The sequence below is a fragment of the Canis lupus genome, chromosome 8 (assembly GCF_011100685.1).
Source record: "Canis lupus familiaris isolate Mischka breed German Shepherd chromosome 8, alternate assembly UU_Cfam_GSD_1.0, whole genome shotgun sequence".
Classification (NCBI taxonomy): domain Eukaryota; kingdom Metazoa; phylum Chordata; class Mammalia; order Carnivora; family Canidae; genus Canis; species Canis lupus.
Genome location: NC_049229.1, coordinates 49209481 through 49235653, shown reverse-complemented (window position 1 = coordinate 49235653; position 26173 = coordinate 49209481). Strand labels below are relative to the sequence as shown.

Below are 26173 nucleotides of genomic sequence, written 5' to 3'. Positions count from 1 at the left end.
GAAACCCCAGACTCTGGGTCCTCACCCAGTAACTCCTCAGGGCAGCGGTCAATCCTTCAGTGGCTCTGCAGCCTGCCTTTCAACCTTTTCTCCAGTAGAAGCCAGAGAGAGGACCAGGGAAAGGTGAGGAGACAAGGGAGCAGAGGTCAAGTGGAAAGCCATCGGGGGTATGTCGCCTCATTCTGATGAACTGTTTAAGGATGCAGATCCACATGCCACTAGAGGACCTGTCTGCTGCGGGCTGATAATGGAGACATGTGCACATACGAGCTTCCCAGGTACAGGAGCTGCCTGTGGGGAACAGCCTGGACCCACCATCTGCTGAAACCAAATGGAAGAATAAAACATCTCTTTGTAGTTCACATTTCTAAAACAGAGTTTAAAAAATTGCCCAGCAATGAAAGAAAACGAGAAGTTGGTCCCATTTCAGGCTTGTTTGTGAATACTGATTGGTGGGAAATTAGCAAATGGAAAAAAAGAAAAATAAAAATAGAATCACTTTATTAATTTTAGAAATCAGTAATTCCAAAGGGTGCCTTTACCATGGCTCATGTGGTCAGCGGCACACCAACTTTCCTCTACTCTCTGGGAGACTTGTGATGTATGCTTCCCACATCCCCCGTCTACCCCCCAAATCCTCGGAAAAGGAGAGAACAACTTTCGTGGATAATGTTGGGATTTTAGGCTTGTAAGGAAGTCAAGCTTAATACTGCAACCTGGAAAAGAAGAGGAAGCAAAATGCAAATAGCCAAAGAGCCTCTTTTATATCATCTCTGTGTGGTAGCAGGAGAGGGACACAGAAGACCTAAGCAGGTTAGGGGAGGGGATAAAAGATACATGTGTGCTCTGATAGGGTATATAATGCATCGGTTCAATGTCTCCACTGCCAAGTTCAATCAAAACCCAGCTGATATGTTTTCCTGGCGTCTCAGCAAAAGTCTGGATTGGCTGACTGGCAACAATCTACAGCCACTGTTGCTTGAAGGTTCTGGGGACCAAGGCAGCAAAAAAAAAAAAAAAAAGGAAAAGAAAAAGAAAAAGAAAAAAAAAATACCGTGGACCCCTTGCAGCCCTGGTAGATGCTTCAGCCTCGGTCACACCCCGGCAGGAGCAGGAGGGCAAATAGGTTCTTCCTCTGTGCTACTGTGGTTCATCTTTTAGTGTGAGCAGGATCTGGAAAAGAGAGAACCAACCACTAAGTGACCTAAATGAGAGTGTGGGGTTTTACTTACAGCAACGTCTGGTTTAGTTAGTGTTACTGAAGACTAAAGAAGTTGTGGCCAAGTAAATGAAGCTAACCACTTTTGCTGGAAACCTTTCTAACACGCTCCCGTTCTGAAGCTGCTGCTTTTTTGGGTACTCAAGTTTCTTTTTTCTTTGAGAACATTTTATCTTTTTTGCTTCTTAAGTATAAAATGCTGAATAGGTTAGCCTCTTCTAGAAACTGAAGCTCAGCATTATTAGCATTCAGAGTCGAACTCCATGGAAAAACCGCTGTGTATGCTTCTGAGTTTGTCTAGATCTTTGTTGTATTCTGTTGTCAGAATACACTCTGCCTGTACCCGTCCCCATCCCCACAATGTACACCTATATCCCACCACCCGGGGTTAAAACCAGGACGTTATGGTTACCCTGTGTCCCCTGTGAGGCCCTCCCACTGCCTTCCCCTTTCCACTGTCCTGAATTGTGTGTTTATCTTTCCCTTGTTCACTTTTAAAAAATAGGTTTATTTACTACGTACATTCCTAACTCTAAATATTATGTTTTGTTTTTACAATTTTGTGGTTTTTGATTTTACAGTGCTGCTCTAACTATTATTATACGTGATTCTCAGCACACAACTGGGAGAACTTCTTCAGTTATATACTTAGGCCTGTAACTGCTGGGTCATGGCCACTTGCATCTTCAGCTCTCTAAAAATAATGCCATTTTACATTCCAAAGCAGTTGTACCAATTCCCCCCACCCCCAGGGCAGTGGATGAGCTTCCCCTGTGTCTCTACCTCCCCTACATGTGGAGAAGGGGTATTGCCTGAGTTTAAAATATTTGCTAGTCCTGATTGTACAACGGTGTCCTACTGTGGTTTTATTTTTTATTTTATTTTTTTTAAAGATTTTATTTATTTGCTCATGAGAAACTGAGAGACAGAGAGGCAGAGACACAGGAGGAGGGAGAAGCAGGCTCCATGCAGGGAGCCCGACATGGGACTCGATCCCGGGTCTCCAGGACCAGGCCCTGGGCTGAAGGCAGGGCCAAACCGCCGAGCCACCCAGGCTGCACCCTACTGTGGTTTTAATTAGCCTTTTCCCAGTTAGGAATGGGGTTGAGCCTCTTTTCAAGTATCTATTATGCATACATGTTTTTCTTCTGTGAAATGCATGGACAAGGCCTTTGCTTATTTTCTTACTGAGTTTACTGTTTATTGATTTAAAAAAAACACAAAACTTTATTGAGATATAAGCCACATACTGTACCATTTAATGTGTATAATCCAGTGGCTAGTAGTATATTTGGAGTTGTGCATACACCACACCACAATCAATTCTACAACATTTTCACTGAAAGATGAAACCCCAAAACCCTTAGCCATCACCCTCCCACATCTTGTCCTCCACCCCTAGGCAAGCACTAATCGATTTTCTGTCTCTAGAGAATTTGCCTATTCTAGACTTTCATATGAGTGGAATCATGCAATATTTGGTCTTTTGTGCTAAGTACTTGACTGAATGACTCACTTTAACTGGTACATCAGTCCACTCACATTTTTGTAATTACAAATATATATATTTTTATTTCCAGTCTTCAGTTGTGTTTTCCCTTTAAAGATGTATTTATTTTAGAGGGGCACAGGGAAAGAATCTTCAAGCAGATTCCCCACTGAGTGGGGACTCGAGATCACGACCTGAGCTGAAACCAAGAGTCAGACGCTTAACCGACTGAGCCCCCTGGGCGCCCTTAAAAGCTGTGCTTTCTATTTGTCCAAACTCTTGTTTCCTTTTCCTCCTTCAAGTTTTATAATTTCTATTCTTTTAGTTGCTACACTATTTATTTTTGCATTTGTATATGCTATGTAAAGCTGAAATTAATCATTATCTTCACCTTTTCACTGTACAAGATTAAGTGAGATTCCTTGACTCTGATCATACCCTCTGCCTTGATTGACATGATGTTGGTGTTGCATATTTTTATCTCCCTCTTTTTTAAAAAAATTATTTATTCATGAGAGACACACAGAGAGAGAGAGGCAAAGACACAGGCAGAGGGAGAAGCAGGACCCATGCAGGGAGCCCGATGTGGGACTCAATCTCGGGACTCCAGGATCATACCCTAAGCCAAAGCAGAGGCTCAACCGCTGAGCCACCTCGGTGTCCCTATCTCCCTCTTTTTTAACTCCACAAGAACATTATTACTTTATTATTATGTTTTTATACATTCTTTGCTCATGATTCAGTGTTTGCATCTCAGACTGTTTCCTGGTATCACACCTTCCTCTGTTTGAGATATATGCTTTAGAATCTTTCCCTTTGTGAAGGTGTACTGATGCCAACTTAGTCTGGGTTTTACATGTTGGAAAACACCTTTATTCCATCATCATCCTTGAAAGACATTTTTGCTTAAAATACATTTCTGCCTATTAATTTTTTTTCATCGGTGGCAACATCACATTGTAGTTTGGCTTCCACTATTGCTGTTGGGAAGTACATTGTTGATCAAACTGGCATTCCTTTGGAAAGCCTTCCTTTGCCTCTAGGTGCTTAAATTTAACATCTTTTGACTTTAGTATTGCAAAGTTTCTGTGTGAAGTGTCTAGATGTGGATTTCTTGTGATTCACTATAGCTGGTGTATCTTCCATTAGTTTGGGAATATTTTGTTTTCCCATTATCCCTTCAAATACTGTCCTTGTCTCATTTTTTCTTTCCAGAACTATTTAAATATCTATCAGGCCTTCTCATTTGGTTTTTCATCACTTTTTCTTTCTGACCTGCAGTTCACATAATATCTTTAAATATATCTTGAATTAAATATTTTTTCAGCTTGATCTAACATTCAGTTAAATCCTCTATTGATTTGTTTTTTACTGTATCTTTGCAATTCTGAAGTACTACATAGTTCTTTTTCAAATCTCTTAGTCATAATTTTAATCTTGATTTTATTCATACTTTCACTCCCTCCTTTAATTTCTCTGAACACATGAGAAAATTTATTCTTTATTGTATGTCTGGTAATTTCAGTACCTTAGTCTTTGTGGGTCTAATATGGTACCGGTTATTTTGCTGACTTTCACTTATGGTGCCAAGCTTCTTTGTTTTGTGATTTTAAACTGTGATGTCACAGTTCTTAGACCTTTATCTCTAAGAATTATTTGAGATTTGAGTTGATGGAACATACTTCCAGGAAAAATACACATTTGATTCTACTAGGCTCCTGGGGCCACTATTAGCTTAGGATCGCCTTAGATTAAATTCTCAGTTTGAGGTTTTTCAGGGTACCTAGGGAATATGAATTCATGCCCAAGGTTATGCAAGGACCAATTTGTGGTAATAAATGATCAGGGGAGAGTCCCCTACTCCATCTCAATCAGCACACAAAGGTTCAAGACAGGCAATTTTCTTTCAGTGCCAAAAGAGGTAGAGATAAAAGTGGGAAAGAAGGGTTTATTTCTGGTTGACCTTACATGGAGAATACAGCCCTTTGGAGTCCTATCTTTATGTGAAGGGTCTCCAATTAGGCGCTCCACCTGTTGTCCCTGACACCTGCCATAATTCTGGTCCAGAGCTGCTTGGATCTCCACTCCTGCCTGTTGACGCAGTTCTGGGGTTATAAGGGCAGGAACAATAGACAGGATAACAATGTTACTGTATTTTTCCCCTTACTGCCTCTGTGGCTATGATCTCTTTTTTGGTAGAATTTTGAAAAACCAGTTACTGAAGTTGTCCATCTTCTTTTTTGCTTTGATGTCCTGACCTGGAAATTCTTTCTTCTTTTTTTTGAAATGCCCATGGCTCGTACTATTTATACACTCACTTGGCATTTATCAAATAAATGAAATTATATCTTATTAGGGTAGTTTTAAAGTCAACAAGCAACATAATCATAAAATATTATCAGAATTACCCTTAGAAATCTTGAAGCACCTGTAAAATACATTGTACTGGTTTGGCAACTATCAGAGTTCAACAAACCCAATTTGTCAGCCTACTGTTCTCCTATTAGCATAATATTAAATAACTGGCTGGTGCTACTGTAACATAGCAAATAAAAACATTTTCAACAATGCAATCAACATCTGCCCAGGGGAAGTGCACGAGAAGTCGGGAAGTCTGCAAAACTGCTGAGGGAATAGATTATGTCCATGCTCCCCTTGAGCAATATGTTCCCTGAGAGGAATGGTTGACACACTTTCCCAAAATACCCAAATCGTTGTTTCTTATATATTTTCCGAGGGCAGGTGGTGGCAGTCGGGGGGCTTTGCCTTGAACATGTTGCTCATGTCCCATGGATACACTCTTTTAAGTGCAGAGACCACATTTTACCAATCTTCACATGACCCGAGCTCCCAGCATTTTTCCATGTACATGTTTACATGGGGCTCCTTGGTAAATACTGGATTGTCTGATGTGGTAAATGATCAGTAGTAGTGCTCCCTATGGGTAGTAGAAGATTTCCAACTAACAATACAAACTTGGCTTCTGTAAACACCCAGCCTGGTGGTATACGCAGCAATCCACGCTTCAGATCAGTGCTCCTACCACCCATCAGCTGTCTGGAGGAAAGGGAAGCACAAGCACATTTTCAATGAGATCATCTGACTCTTGGCTTTTCCAGATCAGAAAAAAACAGAGAATGCATTATGACCTCCCTGCCACTCAAGAAGGCCTAGACCCCAAAAAAACATGAACATGTAACTGGAGTTATTTTTCTCCCTTCCAGGTCTGAAGTGAATAGGAGAAATAAAATTAAAAACTTAATGTTTAAAATCATCTAAATGCAAAGGCTTTGTACACTGTGCCTCTTAGACGTGTCCCTAAGGCCTTTTCCAGCTGATCAGAGTGGCCCTGATAGTATCTTCTGGCAGCGTTCTGGTTTGATAAGAGAGTGAATGAATCACTATTTATATCCTGAGTGACATTAGGAGAAAGGGACAGCTGGGGAGCGAGGGCCAACCTGCTGGCCCTTCACCTTCCTGGGCACAGCTCCAATATGTAGGAATGAACCACATAGGCACAAGAGCATCAGATCCATTTCCTGAAACCTGGCCTGGTGACATGAAGGCGCCGGGCACAGCTGCAAGGGGTTTCTTCAGAACAGAGGCAGTGCCTGAGTAGCTCTGGAGTGTGGCCACAGGGGACAAGGGAGCGAGCTGGCTGACCACAGCAGCACCCCAAGTGCTCAGGCCCTTCCAGAAAACCTTCTCCATTTCTATGAACAATACAGGCACTGGGTTTAACTCTTAGATGCTAATTGTAGCCTGAATCAAGTGTCCAACTATGGGAGAGATTTACTGTCTACTTGCAAATTAAGTGTAGGATAGTTTTAACAAAACACTATTTGAAGCAATTCTACTGTAAAGAACTGAAGTCATATATACAGTAAGCTGAATTCTTCTAAGAAAAACATCCTATAATTCATTTCTGGAGGTATATTTAACTCAAGAACTATAAACCTGTAAAGCCATGTTCCCCTTAATTCTGCTTCATTTTATTACAACAAAGCAATAAAATGGGCAAGATAGAACTACATTATGGAATAGAGAGAAATCTATCTGGATGACTTTCAAATGTCACTCAGTGAAAAATGTTTCTTTTTATAACAACATTTTGATGGTTAAGGGCAGACCATTTAACATGTTTGCAGAGTTGAAGGTTTTTATTTTTTTTTGCATGAGGATATTTAATAACTTCCCTTTTATGAAAATTTAAAAATTACAAAGCTGATCTAAATCAAAGTTCTTCAGATCTAATCCCATGATCTATCTAGATGGAATTATCTAGTTTTGAAGCATAATCCACTTAAGCCTATCTGGGATATTCATACGTATGTTTATATATAAAATGTTTATATATAAAATGTTTGTATATAATGTAAATAGATGTATATATAAAATCTGGATTTATAAAACAATTCACTAAATCATCAAAAGGAAAATGATTTACAAAGAGTTTGTTTACTTTCTTAAAAAGATTTACTTTCTTTACAGTAAGTTCTCATAAGGAAAAATGGTAGAGAGTAAACAAGGCTGTGTGCTTAAATCTGATTTCTGCTATTTATTGGCCTTCTAATCTTTGGGATTTAATAATAATGATTAGTGTTTTCTGAGCATAGGACAAATTCATACTCAATGAAAAACACTTTGGTGGGGTCTAAAAAATAGATTTTTTATATAGCTCCGAGTTCAAAAGAACTGATATGCAGAGGGATTTTGCTATTCTAGAATAATAATTTCCAGCCTGATGCAAATTCAGTCTCATTCCTCCCACTACTATTAGATATAGCATCCATTAAAAAAAGGTGCTAGATACTAGAGGTTCTTTGCCGAAAGAGCAGCAGAACAGCACTTTCAATTACTTGAGAAAGGTAAATGAAGGGACCCTAGAAATTGATTTTTAAGCTTATTTTTAGTAAAAAAAAAATACATCTTCTATGAATACATACATATTCATATTCATGTATTGTTGACTTAAACAGAAGCCTCACAAAATAATTCTTACTAACAGATTGACCCTCGTTATTTTTTCTTTTTATTCTATTCTGTTCCATTGCAGGTGGGTGGGAAGGAAGAGGAAGAAATGATGGTTATGATCAATGGTATGCTAGTAAATGTTTAACAACTGGTTCTCTGTGGTGAAACAAACAAAGGCCCCAGCTTTGTGGTGTTGGCTGATTTCCACTACAGCCACGTTCAGTAACCAACATGATGAAGTTCCTGAAAGTTCACAGCATTGGGAAGACATATGCACCACTGGCCCTGGTGAGCCTGGTCATGACCCACTAATTGATTTAATGACCCACTGTTGGGTCATGACCTCATAGTTCACAAACTACTGTTCTAGAGTCTAGGAAATCAGACTCCTTAGACCTCAGAGGGGCCAGTAGATATTGTTTCCAGAGGTACTGAGTGAAAGTGCCCGTGTTAGGGATGACAAGCTGCTAGGGATGATTTGTCTGAGGGGAATCTACTCTGATGCCCACTTTGCCTTGGCATCATCTGCCTTCAGCTTCACGCAAACTGATCACCTTGGGAAAATGAGAGGTACCAAGCAATAACTTTAGCAAAACCTCAGTCTCCCTGAGTTTCAGTTTCTTTCTTGTATTATGGTAATAATAACTCATGTATTTCATGGATTAAGAGTTAAATAAGGTAATCCATATGCAAGCATTCTGAAAATTATAAAGGACTCAAAAGGGTAGTATTCACATGAAAATGATTCAATTTAACAAAACTGCAATCACAGGCAATTAAAAAATATCATCTTAGTTCATCAATCATTGATACTCTCTTGACTCTTCCTCCCCACTATGTGGGTCTCTTGAGATTCTGAAATATCCAGTGCCTCTCGAGGCTGCTTCCCGGGGCAGTTCCACTGTATCCTTTTTCTTCTTTGACTCTGCTGCTCATTTTTTAACATTCTTTCCCTCAGAGAATTTATCCACCCATAGCTTTAACAGGTAACTCTATATGGATGACTGCATTTGACTTGAACTCCTCCCTGGCTTTGAGAAGACTTTCCTGAGTTTAATGTTCAGCCATCATGTCAAATTTGACTTTTAAAACACTAAGTGTTGTCTGTCCCACTCATCCATAACACTGGGTGCTCTGTATTGACACTCGTATTAGCCTAGTTACCAGGGTTTAACTTGAACTTAGCAACACTTCACCCATTAGAATGGCTATTATCAAAAAAGAAGAAAGAAGAAAGAAGAGGAGGAGGAAGAGGAAGAGGAACGAGAGGAAGAAGAAGAAGGGGAAGAGGAAGAAAAAGTGTTGGCAAAGATATGGAGAAAGGGAGCCCTTGGGCACTGTTGGTAGCAATGTAAAATGGTGCAGATGCTATGGAAAACAATAGAGCAGTTCTCCACAAAATTAAAAATAGAATTACTATACAATTCAGTAACTCTATTTCTAGATATACATCTACAAAAACTGAAAGCAGACTTAACCAGATATATACTTATATTCACAGCAACATTACTCACAATAGTCAAAAGGTGGAAGCAAATCAAGTATCCATTGACAGATGAATTAATAAATAAAATGTGGTATATACATATAATAGAGTACTATTCAGCTTTATAGGAAGGAAATTCTGACATTTATAGGAAGGAAATTCAGCCACAACATGGCTGATCCTTGAAGACATGACGCTAAGCTAGTCACAAAAAGAGAAATACCACATGATTCCACTGATATGTGATACCTAGAATAGTCAAAATCATAGAGACAGAAAAGAGGATGGTGGTTGCCAGGAGGTGGAGGGGAGGAGAATGGGGAATTGGTAGAGTTTTATTTTGTAAAAAAAAACTTCTAGAGATGGATGGTAGTGATGGTTGCAGAAAAATAGGAGTGTACTTAATCCACTGAACTGTACATTAAAAATGGTGAAAGTGGTAAATTCTGCATTAAGTATATTTTGCTGCAGTTTAAAAAGATAGTCAATAATAATAGATATTGCTCTTTTATTCAGCTGTAGGTATCACATGAAGTATTTATTGCACACATTGTCTTATTTAACTCTGTATTTCCATAGTTGCAAAGAAATTATGGGTTGAAAGTAGGGGAAATCTACTGTATTTGTCTCCTAACATCCCTTCCTATCTGTTTGTGGTTTCAGCTCCTTTAAATTCCTTTGGAAAAGTGCTCCCAACTTGCTCTATTTCAACCAGGTGATTATGGCCAGACTACAAATGTCAGTACCATACCCTCTTTTTTCTTTTAAATTCCAGGATAGTAGGCACACGGTGTTATATTAGTTTCAGGTGTACAATATAGTGATTCAATGATTTCATATATTATCTAGCACTCATTGAGACAAGTACATTCCTTAATCCCCTTCACCTACTTCACCCACCCCCCACCCATCTCCCCTCTGGTAACCTTCAGTTTGTTTTCTATAGTTAAGAGAGTCTCATTCTCTCTTGATCACAAAAGTTGGCAGGTGATCCTGACCTGGCCAAAGTCCCTATCCCCAGGGCCACAGCAACTGCGATAAGAGTTGGTCATGACATCTAAGCCAAGCCAATCACAGCCCTTCCTTGGGGGGCTTAGTGTTTCTATATACTAATATAGAAATACTTTTTTAACTAGGTGGTCATTAAGCTGGAAAGAATAAGGCTGGAGCTCCTCAAACTATATGCCTCCATCTGATCTGCTACATGGAAGAAATCATAGAAGGAAGGAAAGAGGTACTTTTATGGAGTTGTGAAAAGAAATGGAGAAACATGGAAAGAAGGAACATGAGGCAGAAAGGGATGGAGAAAAGGAAGGATCCTACCACACTTAGCTCTTGGAGCCCTCCTAATTCTCTCTAATCATGTGAGTCAACAGATGCACCCTTTTTCTTAGGTGTCTGAGATGGGATTTGTTACTCTAATGGATTCTGGGTACCACTGATGGAAACTCTCATGTCAGGATTATTAGAATGAAGCTGAAGTTCTAAATGTGAATAAAATAATAAGCCCAGAGAAAGGAAACACAAACAGAAGAGAAAAACTCAAGGGCAGAATTGACCAATGTAACCCTCAGAAGAAAGGTCACTCTGGTCTTTGGTGAAGCAAAGTGCTAGTCAGGCATTTGGCAGAAAAATCTATCTTGGAACTATGTCCTCTCCATCTTCTAAAAAGTACCAGAGGAAGGAATATACAAGTCTCAGCTAAAAAATGAGGCAGGAAGAAACATCCTCATGTGATTGCTGTGATGATTAAGTGAAGAAATTCCATGTAAAAACCCCAGCACTCGGGGTAGGGCAGGTGCTCAATGGCTAGCAGCTCCTGCTGTCATGAGTTTTCAAACTGCAACGACAAGAAGAGAGAACTGGAAAACTCAGGCAACCACGTGAGAGAACATAGCATGAGTTCAAAGGCTTTATGTGGGAACTTAAAATTTCATTTCTTCAATGAAGTTTCTTTAAAAACTTTCTATTTGTGTTATATTAAAAGTAATCCATGCATATCCTATATACAAATAATGAAGCAGCAGAAAGAAAAATTAAGAAAATAATCCCATTTACAACTGTACCAAAAATAATAAGATATCTAAGAATAAACTTTTTTTTTTTAAAGATTTTATTCATTCATGACAGACACACAGAGAGAGAGGCAGAGACACAGGCAGAGGGAGAAGCAGGCTCCATGCAGGGAGCCCGATGTGGGACCCGATCCCGTTTCCAGAATCAGGCCCTAGGCTGAAGGTGGCGCTAAACCGCTGAGCCATCCGGGCTGCCCTCTAAGAATAAACTTAACCCAAGAGGTGAAAAACCTGTACTCTGTAAACTTTACCACATTGATGAAAGAAATTGATGACACAAAGAAATGGAAAGACATTCCATGCTCATGGACTGGAAGAGCCAATATCGTTAAAATGTCCAAACTACCCAAAGCAATCTATACACTTAATGCAGTCTCTATCAAAATGCCAATAAAATTTTTCACAGAACTAAGACAAATAATTCTAAAACTTATATGAGAGACACCTGGGTGGCTCAGCAGTTGGGTGTCTGCCTTAAGTTCAGGGTGTGATCCTGGAATCTGGATCGAGTCCCACATCAGGTCCCCTGCATGGAGCCTGCTTTTCCCTCTGCCTGTGTCTCTGCCTCTCTCTCTGTCTCTAATGAATACATAAATAAATCTTAAAACAAAACAAAACAAAAAATTTGTATGGAACCACAAAAGACCTTGAATGGCCACAGCAATGTTGAAAAAGAAGAACAAAACTGGAGTATCACAATTCTAGATTTCAAGAAATACTACAAAGCTATAGTAATCAAAATGGTATGGTACTGGCACTAAAACAGACACTTAGATCAACAGAACAGAATAGAAAACCCAGAAATAAACCCACGATTATTTGGTTAGTTAATCTATGACAAAGGAGGCAAGAATACACCGTGGGGAAAAAAAGCCAATCTCTTCAACAAATGGTGTTGGAAAAACTGGACAGCTACATGCAAAAGAATGAAACCGAACCACTTTCTCACATCATACACAAAAACAAACCAAAATGGATTAAAGATCTAAATGTGAGACCTGAAACCATAAAAATCCTGGAAGAGAGCACAGGCAGTAGCTTCTCTAACACCGGCTATAGAAGGGTTCTTCTAGATGGCAAGGGAAACAAAAGCAAAAATAAACTATTGGGACTACATCAAAATAAAAAGCTTCTGCACAGCAAAGGAAACAATTAAAACAAAAAGACAACCTACAGGGCAGCCCCGGTGGCTTAGCGGTTTGGCGCCGCCTTCTGCCCAGGGCGTGATCCTGGAGACCCTGGATCGAGTCCCACGTCGGGCTCCCTGTATGGAGCCTGCTTCTCCCTCTGCCTGTGTCTCTGCCTCTCTCATAAATAAAATCTTTTTTTTTTTTTTTTAAAGACAACCTACCGAGTGGGAGAAGATATTTGCAAATGATAAATCTGGCAAGGGGTTAAGTTAACATCCAAAATGTATAAAGAATTTACACAATGCAACATGAAAAAAACTAAATAATGCAATTAAAAATGCGCAGAAGACACAAGCAGACATTTCTCTAAAGAAGACATACAGATGGCCAACAGACACATGAAAAGATGCTTAACCTCACTTACCATCAGGGAAATGCAAATCAAAACTATAATGAGCTATCACCTCATACCTGTCAGGATGTCTAAAATCAAAAACAAAAGACACAAGTGTTGACAAGGATGTGGAGAAAAAGAAACCGCTGTGCACTGTTGGTGGGAATGCATACTGGTACAGCCACTCTGGAAAACAGTATGGAGGTTCCTCAAAAATTAAAAATAGAACTACCATATGATCCAGTAATTCCACTACTGGGTATTTACCCAAAGAAAACAAAAACACTAATTTGAAAAGATAAATGCACCCCTATGTTTATTGCAGTATTTATTTTTTAAAAAAGATTTTATTTATTTATTCATGAAAGACAGAGAGAGACAGAGACCATAGGCAGAGGGGGAAGCAGGCTCCATGCAGGAAACCCGATGTGGGACTTGATCCCGGGACTTCAGTATCACGCCCTGAGCTGAAGGCAAACACTCAACCACTGAGCCACCCAGGCGTCCCAATTGCAGTATTTAAAATACCCAAAATATGGTAGCAACCCAAGTGACCATTGACAGATGAATAAAGATGCAGTGGGGACACACAATAAAGATGCAGTGGGGACACACACACACACACACACACACACACACAGGAATATTACTCAGCCATGAAGAAGAATGAAATCTTGCATTTGCAACACCATGGGTGGATCTAGAGGGCATAATGCTAAGTGAAATAAGTCAGAGAGACAAATACCATATGATTTCACTCATATGGATTTAAGAAACAAAACAAATGAATAAAGAAAAAAAGAGACAAATTAAAAAACCCAGACTCTTACATACAAAGAACTGGGGAGGTTCCCAGAGGTGAGGTAGGTGGTGTGATAGTTGAAATAGGGGAAGGGATTAAGAGTACACTTATGATGAGCAGAGTAATGTATAGAATTGTTGAATCACTGCATGTTAACACTGGAATTAAAAAAAATTCTATGAATAACTGAAAAATAAAGGCATTTTTAAAATCGCTTCCTAACTACAAAAAAAAAGTAATCTATGCACAAATTAATAAAAATCAAATGACACAATAGTATAGAGTTAAAAGCATCTTCTACCCCACTCGTTCTTGGTGTGTGTGTGTGTGTGTGTGTGTGTGTCCTTCTTAGAGCAGCCTATGCACACTCCACTTTTTATACAAATGGGAATGTAACTTTCAGTTGGTTTTTTGGGTATCTTTTATTTAACAATATATCTCAGAAACTGTTCCAGACCAACATAAACATCTACTTCAGGGGAATTCTTTAAGTTATCCATAGAATTACTATACAAATCCAAAGGCACCTTATTAGTGAGGGTCACCTTGTGAGACCCCCATACTGTCCCACTCTAGTTCCACAGTTTTGTGTAAGGAAAACTGAAAGAGACCTAGAATCAGTCTGTCATCTTGTTATCGTGCAACCAGGAGATAACAGGAAACAGCTTCTTCCTCTCTTAAAACAAAGAGCCACCCAAGGGGGAGGTCCAGTGAAGCAGGAGCCAAATTATTGAAGCTCAGTATTTGGAGGTGTTATCACAAGCAATAGCTCTTAGAATGTTTTGGAAGGTAAAGCGAGAGTTTAACCTCATGTTAGCAACATTTAAGAGGCCAAAAGGAGAGCTGCTGGTGAAAAGAAGTGTGGCTGTGCTTGGGAATAATGACAGCTTTGCCACATAGACTCTGATCGTTAGAAAAACATGAGACAATCAAGCTGACAATGCTACTAATTTTAGAGACTAAAGCTACTGGAATCCCAGCATACTTACCGAGGAATCAGATGTCAGCTTGCAATCACCACAGAGCAGATGTCCTTTGGATCCTTTGAACTAAAGCTCAGGTTCAACTATCACCCATCCTCCTCTTATAGAGTTCCTCCTATTACCTCTTGAAAGGCTCCTGAATATGTCTGTTAGTTTATATTTCCCTTCCAAACCAATCCATGGAGCCCAATAATCATTTTTCACTCCTCATCGGTTTCTAAAATGTACCATCTCTCTGGGTATTTACTATGGCTCACAGAATGCCCACCTCTAACCTGCTATCCCTTATCCCTCTTCTTGCCTATTAACAGTAAAAGAAAGATTAGACCAGTTTCTCGACTCTTTATGACCTATGTTCCATCAGTCAAGAAGATTCTGTTCAGTTTTAGTTTCTGTAGTTGGTTTCATAAAAGCTGTTTCTTCTCACTTTTCCTACTAAGATTATATGATAGTTTGACCATGCTTTTTTAAAACTCATGATATCTTCCCTCCTCTTTCCTTCTTATCCCCCTATGTACTCCCTTACTTAATATGCATCCCTGGTTGGGCATCACTGTATTAGACACAGACATAAGGATTCACTGTACCATTTCTCTTCAATCTTGTTCATAAAACGATCTTTTACTCACCCCTAGAAAACCTTGTCCTAAAGGTCAAAATTTCCTTTTTTTCCAGATCAGAACAATCTTAGCTTCACAGAATGGTAGTGTAGCCTATAGGTTCTATCAGCGAGGGTGCCCATGTATTTGATGATGTTGAATGTACACATGTAAAATATGCCAGTTTCTCCATCCGTTAACTTTAAATTTTTACTTTATTAAAAGCAAATCTGAACTAGTGTGGTAGGCAGCCTTTAAGATGGCCTCCTGTGACTTCCACTTCCTGCTATCCGTGCCCTTTGAAACCCCCTCTTGAGTATGGCAGACTGGACTTACTGACTCACTTCTAACATAGAGAATACAGCTAAAGTTATGGGGTATCACCTCCAAGATTAAGTTATAAAAAGATTGTGGCTTCTATATGGGTGCTTTCTCACTTTCTCATGTATTGCTTGCTCAGGGGAGGCAGCTGCCATGTTGTAAGGTGGCTATATTAGTGTGCTAGGGCTGTTACAACCAAATACCACACTGGGTGGCTTAAGCAACAGAAATTTACTTTCTTATAGTTCAGGAGGCTAGATGTCTAAGATCAAGGTGTCAGCAAGTTTGGTTCCTTCTGAGACTTTTCTCCTTATTTATAGATGGCTGTCTTTTCCCTGTATCCTCACAGAGTCTTTTCTCTGTGTAGGCAGATGTTCCTGGTGTGTCTTGTGTGTTCAACTTTCATCTTCCTATAAGGATTCCAGGTGCGTTGGATTAGGGCCATCATAACAGCCTTCTCTTTACTCAGTCACCACTTTAAAGGCCCTATGTCCAAATACAGTCACATTCTGAGGTAATGGAGGTTAAGACTTCAACATATGAATTTGCGGGACACACTTTAGCCCATAACAGAAGGCCTCTGAAGAGACCCAAGTGGAAAGAGGCCTGCCAACAATCTTGTGAGTGAATTGGAAGTAGATTTCCCAGGTGAGCCTTCGGATGAGCTCCCAGCTCCCAGCCAATAGCTTGCCTACAACCTCATCAGGAGACTTTGTGCCAGAGGTATGCAGCTAAGCCAGTATGCCTGAGCCACAGAAAGTGTGATATAACAAATGTTTTTTGTTTTAAGCCACAAGTTTGGGGGCAAAATGTGTTACGTATTTTATAGTGTGATAGATAACTACTAACCACCAATGACCTCATACCAACAAAGAAAAACCTGTATTAACTGGAATACTTGGGCAAAGAATATTGTAGCTATTGAACTTTCAATTAATTGGGGTTCAGGCCAAATTTTTCTTTGCTTCAAACATTGCTGCAAATGAACCAGTTGTAACTTAATTTTTATTTTTATTTTTTTGGCCAAAAATAAGTCTTTGATGACTGGAGGTCTAGACTGCTCTAGGTATCATTTGATAGTAAAATACACCACAACATTCTCACATGCAAGATGTCATCCAGTTTTCACAGCAACCCCATGAAGAAGACACGGCAGCTATCGGAAGTCAGGTGCCGGGCAAAATTCAGGCATTCAATATATATATTTCTAAATTAATATTATTTCCATTTTACAGATGACAAAACTGAGCCTAGAGAAGTTAACTACTTGTTTCAGATAACAGTTACTAAGCAGTAGGTATAGTAATAGAACATGAGTCCACGATTTTTCCTGCTGTATTTTGTCACCTTATATATTTGCTATTTCTACCTTTATTCTTTCAAGTGATAGGTAAAAACATTTTTAAAAAACCCAACCGATCTGTTGTCAAAGAGACTTTTATCCCAATGGTTCTGTAAGAGTCTTGGCCAATTCTTTTAATGAATTTTGATGACTTTGGAAATAGTATTGATCCTCATTGTTTAACAGAACCACTAGAAAATCAATTTAGTCATAGGGCAGCATATCCATATCACACAAATCTTTCAAGTTCTCTGCCCCAGCCCCTCTGCTATTCTTCACCAGCAACAGATGTTCACATTCATATTTTTATAGGAAAGGATATTTGTGAAGTATTTTTTCTAATAAAAATTTAACTTGAATGATTTTTCTAATCTGTTGACTAGGCTTTTATATTTTATTTTATTTTATTTATTTTATTTTTTATTTTTTTAAATTTTTTTATTTATTTATGATAGTCACACAGAGAGAGAGAGAGAGAGAGAGGCAGAGACGCAGGCAGAGGGAGTAGCAGGCTCCATGCACCGGGAGCCCGATGTGGGATTCGATCCCGGGTCTCCAGGATTGCGCCCTGGGCCAAAGGCAGGCGCTAAACCGCTGCGCCACCCAGGGATCCCTATATTTTATTTTATTTTTTATTTTTTTAATTTTATTTATTTTATTTAATTTTATTTATTTATTTTTTTTGACTAGGCTTTTAAAACTGATATCCCAGAAGCCTGTGAAAGTAAAATCAGAAGGAAGGAGATGTCACTAACTTTTAGAATTCAAAGGGTCTGGCCCATGGTGTTGTGAGATCAAGGGGTGGAATTAAGCCCTTACATCCTAGTAGTGGTTTTATAAGGACTCTGAAAATTCACAAATGAGTAAAACCTACCAACTGACTGGCACTGTAGAAAATGTGGAAAGTAAATTTCATTTGTTTAACAGCCTTATCTGATGGTTCTAGACCAAGCTATGTTGGCTACAACCAGCTACCTGATTGGAGACCCCACTTCTCTATCATTTCTCTACCTCCTATAATATAGCTATAGAGGTGTTTTGTTTTTTCCTTTTCTCAAACGAGTAGATTGTTTAAAAGCATCCTGTCCAATTCCCTCATTTTTAGTGGGGAGATAACACACAAAGAAATGGTGTGCCCATACTTGGAAAAATATATAAAATACTGCATTTAAGTGTCTCAATAACACTGGGACTTGTAAAGATTATATCAATTCTGAATTATCCTGGTTGTAAAGTACACGGAAGATTTCATATTAAGTTGTCATCGGTTAATCTGTAAAAATATAGATTTTTATTTTATTTGTGTATTTAATTGAAAGGAACATATCTCAGACTATAAGTCTGAACTTTCCTTTTTTTGTGGATTGTACAAATAAAAATGTGATTATAGCATGGATTTTTTTAGAAGGTGAAATTTTCTTCTTCTATAATTTAATAGGTTTATAGCATTAAAAAATGTTGTATTTGATCAGCTCCAAAACTGCCTCTTTTGTTTCTAGACAGTAAATCCTGGAAGCAGGAAGACACAAAACTAATTTAATATATTCAACATACCTGTGATTGAGTATTTGATTCAGCTAAGAAAAGTTATTTGTTTAAAAAATAAACATCTTGGGGGACCTGGGTGGTGCAGTCAGTTAAGTGTCCAACTTGGTTTTGGCTCAGCTCATGACCTCCGAGTTGTGGGATCAAGCCTCACATTGGGCTCTGTGCTTGGTGTGGAGCCTGAGTAAGATTCTCTCTTCCTTTCTGCTGCACGCACACATACTCTCTCTCTAAAATAAATAAATCTCAAAAAAAAAAAAAAAATCTGAACACATTTCAGAATTCATCGTGTTTTAGTCAATAGAGCTCTCTTCTCACAGTGGGTCATATATTGTTTACTGATGGTGATGAGGCCATCAGTTATCACTTTCCATCAACATTAGGAAAATGGCTATAAGTTGCAATGAGTATAGAAAGCACTAGTTATTCTCATTCTCTCATCATTCCACAATGTTCTGTTCAGTCATCCAGGACTTAACTTCTCTGCCTGGACTGCGAGGGCCTATTGCCCAAGGAGAGAAACGGTTTTAGCTGGAAGTGGTATCACGGGTGGTGAGGGCATCAGAAATCACTGTTTAAAAATACATACTTCAACTCTCTACCACTATTAAATAAGATTTAGTAGGCCTTGCAAAGGATCCTGATTTGTGTATTTTTGGTAAAAGGTAATTTTTTTAAAAAAGTTTTTATTTATTTATTCATGAGAGACATACACAGAGAGAGAGAGGTGGAGACACAGGCAGAGGGAGAAGCAGGCTCCATGCAGGGAGCCCGACGTGGGACTCAATCCCGGGTCTCCAGGATCAGGCCCTGGGCCGAAGGTGGAGCTAAACCACTGAGCCATCCGGGCTGCCCTAAAAGGTGATTTTTATACATTTCCACAATGATGGGTCACTGAGGAAAAATCTAATGCTGTTAGGGAATTCTAGAAGAAATAATGGTAGCATGAGTTCACCAATAAATAGAAACCTACTGAATATCTATTACTGTTATCTCCTAGCACTCAAGATGCTACTCTAAACAAATGAACAAATAAATTTCAGTTAAAATATGCTTGATTTTAGCTTTTATTTTATGTTTTTATTTTTGATGGGGGCTGTGCTAGAGGTGAATGAAAAGTAGGTGTAAGCAAACAAGTACATTCCAAAAACGGTCAGTTCGTGAAGTATGGGCACATACACCCTAGTCTGCTACTGAGTCAATTCTAGAAGATGTTTATTCAAATCTCCATATCTTTTTAACAGTAAGTAGTAAGATTTAACATCTTTAGCTTATTAAAGATAGGTACTCAATTATGAGCTTATTCCCCCCCTCCCCCACATAAGTTTCTGGGTGAAGGAATACAGCCCCTGAATACCAGGGAAAAGTTAACAGCAAAAATGGCATGGAGTTACTGTTTCCACTAAGTCCAAAATACAAAAGTATAGAAAGAGTTATTTAAAACCCCATAATTTATAGGATATAAACATAGTATGGTTAATCTTAACACTGTCCAGAAACTGACTTGGTGAAGGTTAAATCTTATAGTAGCAACAGAAATTTCTCTTTCATCCCACATCCACTTACTGAATACCTACCTCATGACCAGCTCTGCAAAAAGCATTGGTGACAGAGAGGTGGGTGACATTAATTCCTGATCCCCCCTGCCCCAGTAGTTTATAATCTAGTGGCAGAGGCAAACAAGTAAAAGAAAATAACGTATTTTAGCAATCCTATGATAGAGGAAAGCAAAGGATGCTACAGGAGGTAAAGATGTGCTAAAGGATGGTTAAGACGTGAAAGTGAGCACTGTGGTCAGTGAAGGATTTTCGAAATGACAAGATCTGGAGGCAAAGCATGGACCAGTGTTAGCCAAAAAAGAGAGTGGATTTCCATGAATGAAGGAACAATGCATACAATGGTATGGGGGGTTGAGACAATGTGGCAAATAGTTTAGAAAGACTGGAATTTAGAGGTTCCTTTTGGGGGAGTGGTGAAAAATACACGTAGAGAAGAGAGAAGACCATGAAGGGCTTTGGTTACCCACTGCATTTCAAAGGGAGCTTCTGAAGCCTTTGTAGTGGGGAAACATCATAATTTTTTTAAAAAGATTTTATTTATTTATTCATAAGAGACACACAGAGAGAGGCAAAGACACAGGCAGAGGGAGAAGCAGGCTCCATGCAAGGAGCCCGACGCAGAACTCGATCCCGAGACTCCAGGATCACGCCCTGAGCCAAAGGCAGACGCTCAACCACTGAGCCACCCAGGTGTCCCGAAGCATCATAATTTTAACTGTATTTAGCAGATCGCTTGAAGAGCCAAGTTGGAGGATAAACGCAGGATGAGACTGAGGGTGAAGACATCCTATGGAAAATGCTGCAGTAATTCAAACAAAAGTGCTACAAGTCTGAATTAAGGCAGTGGCAATGAGGGAGATAGGAAACGGGTTTGTGCTGGGTTTTGGAGGAATGTGAGCCACTCAGGAGAGATGTCTAGAGGCAGCCGAGATATATGGATCCAGAGAGAAATCTGGGCCACTGTGTACATGTTCTGTGTCTATAGCACAGTACCCCCAGTATTGTGCGGTGCACGAGCATTCTGGGAAGCCGTATGTGACAGCCCTGGCTGAAGGTATAGTCCTGGAATTAGTACAGGTCAAATACAGAGGGCAGCTGGAACCATGAGACAGTACCAAAGACAGGATTCCAGAGAATGAAAATTTACAAGTAAGCAAAGGATGAAGAGCTTTATAAAAGAGACTAAGGAGTTACCAGAGGGGTGGGAAAGGAAAAAAGCCAACATTACCAAAAACTCAGTATTATTAAAGACCCATACTTTAAATATGTGGGTGATAGTTCCCGAACTGAGTGATTAAGTAAACCATCCTTACTTATTCCTTAACAAGATATATTATTAGCCATCCTTTTTTACTAATGTTAGGATTGCCTGGCTAAAATTCATCTTAGCCAAAACTTAATTTCAGTCTCAATATTTATAACCTAGTGACTGACTTTTCAAGGAACTAAGAGTACTTCTTTGCCTGATCCTATTTCCACATTTTTCCTCATATATCGCCCATTTGGCCCTTGATCCAGTTGTTTCTTCAATTTTCTCATGTTTTACTTACATTACTGCCTTGAATCCCTTTTTCTCTATGCATATTCTCAGTAGATATTTAATTAATAATATAAACTAACATTTCTCAAAATAAAATTTGTAATCATTCTTTGCCTCACTCTAAAATCTGGAATTCTATTTTTCCTTGTATATATGCTTAGTCTCTGAATTCAGGGTAGGTATCTTGTGATTTATTTAGTTATTTCTTATGAAAACCTAACAGTGTGCTGAACACAATGGATTATTTGTAGGAAATTCCTACCACACCCCCAAAGGCCCTAAGAACATGCTAAATGTCTGAAAGGTGGAAGTTGTGTTGGTCTGAATAATTGCTTTGGCTCTTAAGTTCAGTTTTTAAAACCAGAAGTCATCTTGCCACATATGAAATTATGTTTCTCTTTTTCCCATGAATGAGACTGGGAAATTGAAAAGTTAGTTTCAACTGAGGTTGGCGAACATGGCATGTGCCAGGTTATAGATTTCTACTTCATTTCTCAAAGTGTCAAGGTGTTGATCAGCATTATGGGAAAAGGAGTTCTAGTGTTAGACAAATTCAAGAAACGCTGGGTGAAAAACAAGTTTCTTTATTGACAGACTTCTCGGAGACTTTAATGTACAAATATATACCATGCATAGCATTTCTCAAATTTATTTGACTTAGAAGGCTTGCATTTTGCAGAACACCCTGGAAGACACTGCTGTGATTTTGCAGATGAGGGTCCTGACCCCAACAAGGTTTGGTGACTTGCTAAGATCATACAAATAGTAGCAAAGCTGAGATGAGGCAGTTCCTCTGATTTTTAAATTGGTCCTCTTTCCATTATACCACATTGCTGGTATGCTGCTTCCTTCTTATTCCAAACCCTTTGTGGAGGGCAGACACAAAATTGATAGTACTGACCCACAGAAATTTGGACCTCCAGGACTTAGATCCCTCCTGTAACAATGACAAGATGATCTTTCTGGGAGTCTGTCAGCTGCTCTGTGGCCATGAAATTGACTGTGGGGGTGGGAAGGGTGCACAGGAGGAGGAGCTCCCTGGGATGCTTTAGGATGCTTAAAAGAAAAATGGATCTATGCCGAGGATAATTCCTGGAACAGATGTGAAACCAAATACTTCATATCACAATCCTGCCCCCGCCCTCTCTGAAAGGGAAATGAAATAGCAGGATTAACCTGCTCCTCATCAGATCATGCTTTGTTTCTTTCAAAAATCCCATGACCGGGGCAGATTCCATTTCCTGCTACTCCTCCTTCCTACAGCAAGAGGGGAGAGCCCAAGAGGGAGAGGCGGCTTTCCTTACGCTCTGTAAGCACCAGGAGCAAGGGCAGTGTGACAGTAACTCACATGCTACCACGCGCTGATACCCCCACCCACCAATGTCCAGTGGATTTCTTTGTCCACACGTTATTAGGGAGTATTCTTTTGTAGATGTAATGAATGTCTTAGTATGCTAATAACTTCATCAATTTGGGAACAGGGAGACATCATGATGAGTTTTAACTCCAGGACTCTCTGAAAAAAGTACCTACAGACTGAAAAGTGACTCATTTTGTGGGCAGGAGGTGCATAAAATCCAGGATTTGTGAAAGAAATGAATGAAATTTTATTATTTTTTAAAGTTTTAAAAGATTTTTAAGTTTTTAAAAAGCGATTTCTACACCTAACTTGGGGCTTGAACTCACAATCCCGAGATCAAGAGTTGCATGCTCTGCTCCCTGAGCCAGCTGGGTACCCCAAGATGGATGAACTTTCAAATAAGTTATAACATCTTGACCAGGTAATGACAGAACAAAGCATACAGTGCATTAATACACATAACTGTCGTAAGGGCAGCTGTGCCATGCTTTAAAAGTGATTTAATAATCCAAATGCCAGAGCATAAACTCTTCTCTGAGAGCCAAAAAGTACTGGAGGTTTCTCACTGGCTGCACCTAGTAACGAGACGTTTCTCCCCTTGGAGACCATTCCAGTGAGGCCAGGATCTCAGGGGGAGTCTGTAGAGGTTACCTCCTCTTCAGGCCAGGTCTGACTGGCAAGGAGACTTAGCTGGAGAGCCCTGGTGCCCCACGGCAACAAACATCAAGAGCGCCCCGGCAAGCCCAGGGTTGGGTCACTTGAGGTGTCTCTAAGAATCACCTTTCAAAGCCAAACCACTTGTTGGGTTGTATCACAAGTGGGCAGCATGACAGTGTGAAGGGAGGGGTGCCTGGGGACGGCAGAGTCAGGGAGATTAACAATGGGAGAGAAGCAATTGGTGGCACAGCTAGCCCCATTCTCAGCTGCTCTATTTTGGATTTGGAGCACGAGGTGAAGCTTAAGGCTTTTCTGAAACTATAGTTAAGGTCCTCCTGCTCTGTGCTGACTAAAGCAACAGAAATACTCTGGAGCCTGACACCTTTCCAAACAGGGAGATAAGCCAGAAAGGCCAGGCCAGGGACAGCTGCTGCCACCGCACCCCCCACCCCCCCGCACATCACCTTACTTGGAAACACAAAAGACCAGGGGCAGAGCTGGGCGCAGGCATCTTTCTACTTACAACCTTATGGTACACTCAGTCAAATATTTGCCAAATTAATGAGCTGGGGGCATTAAATAAGTACTTACTAAAAATCTGGCCATCTAAGAAGCAAACACAATTTCACTGCTTACACTCCAGGCTTTTTTGTTGTTGTTGTTGTTTTACTTTTTAGATATCAACCATTAACTTTTTAAAGATGAGATCTGAGATCTAATTTATATACTAATAAAATTTACCCACTTCAAGTGGTCTTTAGTGGAACCATCCCCGCAATCTCATTTTAGAACACTTTCATTACTCCAAAAAGAAACCCTGTGCCTATTGGTCCCCAAAGCACCTCCTCCCCACCCAGCCCCAGGCAACTACTGATCTACTTTCTGTCTCTGTGGATTTGCTTGTCTGGACATTTCACAGATAGAATCATTGAATATGTGGTCTTCTGTGACTGGCTCTACATTTCTCTAAGGTCCATCCATGTTGTAGCCTGCATCACTACTTCACTCTGCAAGAATATCTTCTTTGGAGGAATACCCAAATTCTTCACTCATTTTTTAAACAGGGTTGTCTTTTTATTGTTGACCTGTACAAAACCTGTACATATTCTAGAGTTAAGTCCCTTGCCAGATATATAATTTGCAAATATTTTCTTTTATTCTATAGGTTGTCTTTTTACTTTCTTGGTAGCACATTTTTTAAAAATTTATTTTTAAATTTTATTTTATTTAAATTCAATTAACATATAATGTATTATTAGTTTCAGAGTAAGTGTTCATGATTCATACTTTAAAAAAATTTTTTTTAAGTTCAATTTGCCAACATATAGTATAACACCCAGTGCTCATCCCATCAAGTGCCCCCCTCAGTGCCCATCACTCAGTCACCCCATTCCCCAACCCACCACCCCTTCTGCAACCCTTTCATGATTCATCAGTTGTATGTAACACCCAGTGCTCATTACATAACATGCCCTCTTTAATGTCCATCATGCAGTTACCCCATCCCTCCCACCACCTCCCCTCCAGCAACCCTCAGTTTGTTTGCTATGGTTTGTCTCCCTCTCTGACTTTGTCTTGTTTTAATTTTCCTTCCTCTTCCCTATGATCCTCTGTTTTGTTTCTTAAATTCCATATATGAGTGAAATCATATGGTAACTGTCTTTCTCTGACTGCCTTATTTGGTTTAGCATAATACTTTCTAGGTCCGTCTTTGTTATTGCAAATGGCAAGATTTCTTTTTTTTGATGGCTGAATAATATTCCAACACACTCTCTCTCACACACACACACACACACACACACACACACACACACACACACACACCTTATTTATCCATCCACTGTCAATGGACATCTAGGCTCTTTCCACAGTTTGGCTATTGTGGACATTGCTGCTATAAACACTGGGGTACAGATGTTCCTTTGGATCACTGTATTTGTATCTTTCGGTAAATACCTAGTAGTGCAATTGCTGAGTTGTAGGGTAGCTCTATTTTTAGCTTTTTGAGGACCCCTCATACTATTTTCCAGAGTGGCTACACCAGCTTGCATTCCCATCAACAGTGGAAGAGGGTTCTCCTTTCTCTATATCCTCGCCAACATTTGTTGTTTCTTGACTTGTTAATTTTAGCCATTCTGACTCGTGTGAGGTGGTATCTCATTGTGTTTTGATTGTATTTTCCTGATGCCAAGTGATGTTGAGTTTTTCATGTGTCTGCTGGTCATTTGTATGTCTTCTTTGGAGAAATGTCTATTCATGTTTTCTGCCCATTTCTCGACTGGATTATTTGTTCTTTAGGTGTTAAGTTTGTTAAGTTCTTTATATATTTTGGATACTAGCCCTTTATATCTGATAAGGCATCTGCAAATATCTTCTCCTGTTCTGTAAGTTGTCTTTTAGTTTTGTCGCCTATTTCCTTTGCCGAACAAAAGGTTTTTATCCTGATAAAGTCCCACTAGTTCATTTTTCCCTTTGCTTCCCTTGCTTTTGGAGACATGTCTAGCGAGATGTGCTGCGGCTGAGGTCATAGAGGTTACCTGTGTTCTACTCTGGGATTCTGATAGATTCCTGTCTCACATTTAGGTCTTTTATCCATTTTGAGCTTATTTTTGTGTACAGCGTAAGAAAATGATCCAGTTTCATTTTTCTGCATGTGGCTGTCCAATTTTCCCAGCACCATTTGTTGAAGAGATTATCT

At 39.5% G+C, this 26173-nt stretch overlaps 1 protein-coding gene across 23 annotated transcripts in view; it reads right to left on the bottom strand.

Annotated features, from left to right (window-relative positions):
- Window positions 1-80: 80 nt before the first annotated feature.
- TTLL5 (tubulin tyrosine ligase like 5) overlaps window positions 81-26173 on the bottom strand; it is a 269103-nt gene continuing 243010 nt past the window's right edge. For 13 of the 23 annotated variants that reach the window (XM_038545325.1, XM_038545309.1, XM_038545318.1 and 10 more), the window contains one exon: window positions 485-1173. Coding sequence is in view for 2 of the 23 variants with exons in the window: in XM_038545315.1 (XP_038401243.1) it covers window positions 1151-1173 (23 nt within the window). In the remaining 21 variants the exon portion in view is untranslated. Of the gene's footprint in view, window positions 322-479; window positions 1174-26173 lie in introns of those variants that run through there. The other 10 variants (XM_038545323.1, XM_038545330.1, XM_038545328.1 and 7 more) reach the window with 4 other exon arrangements.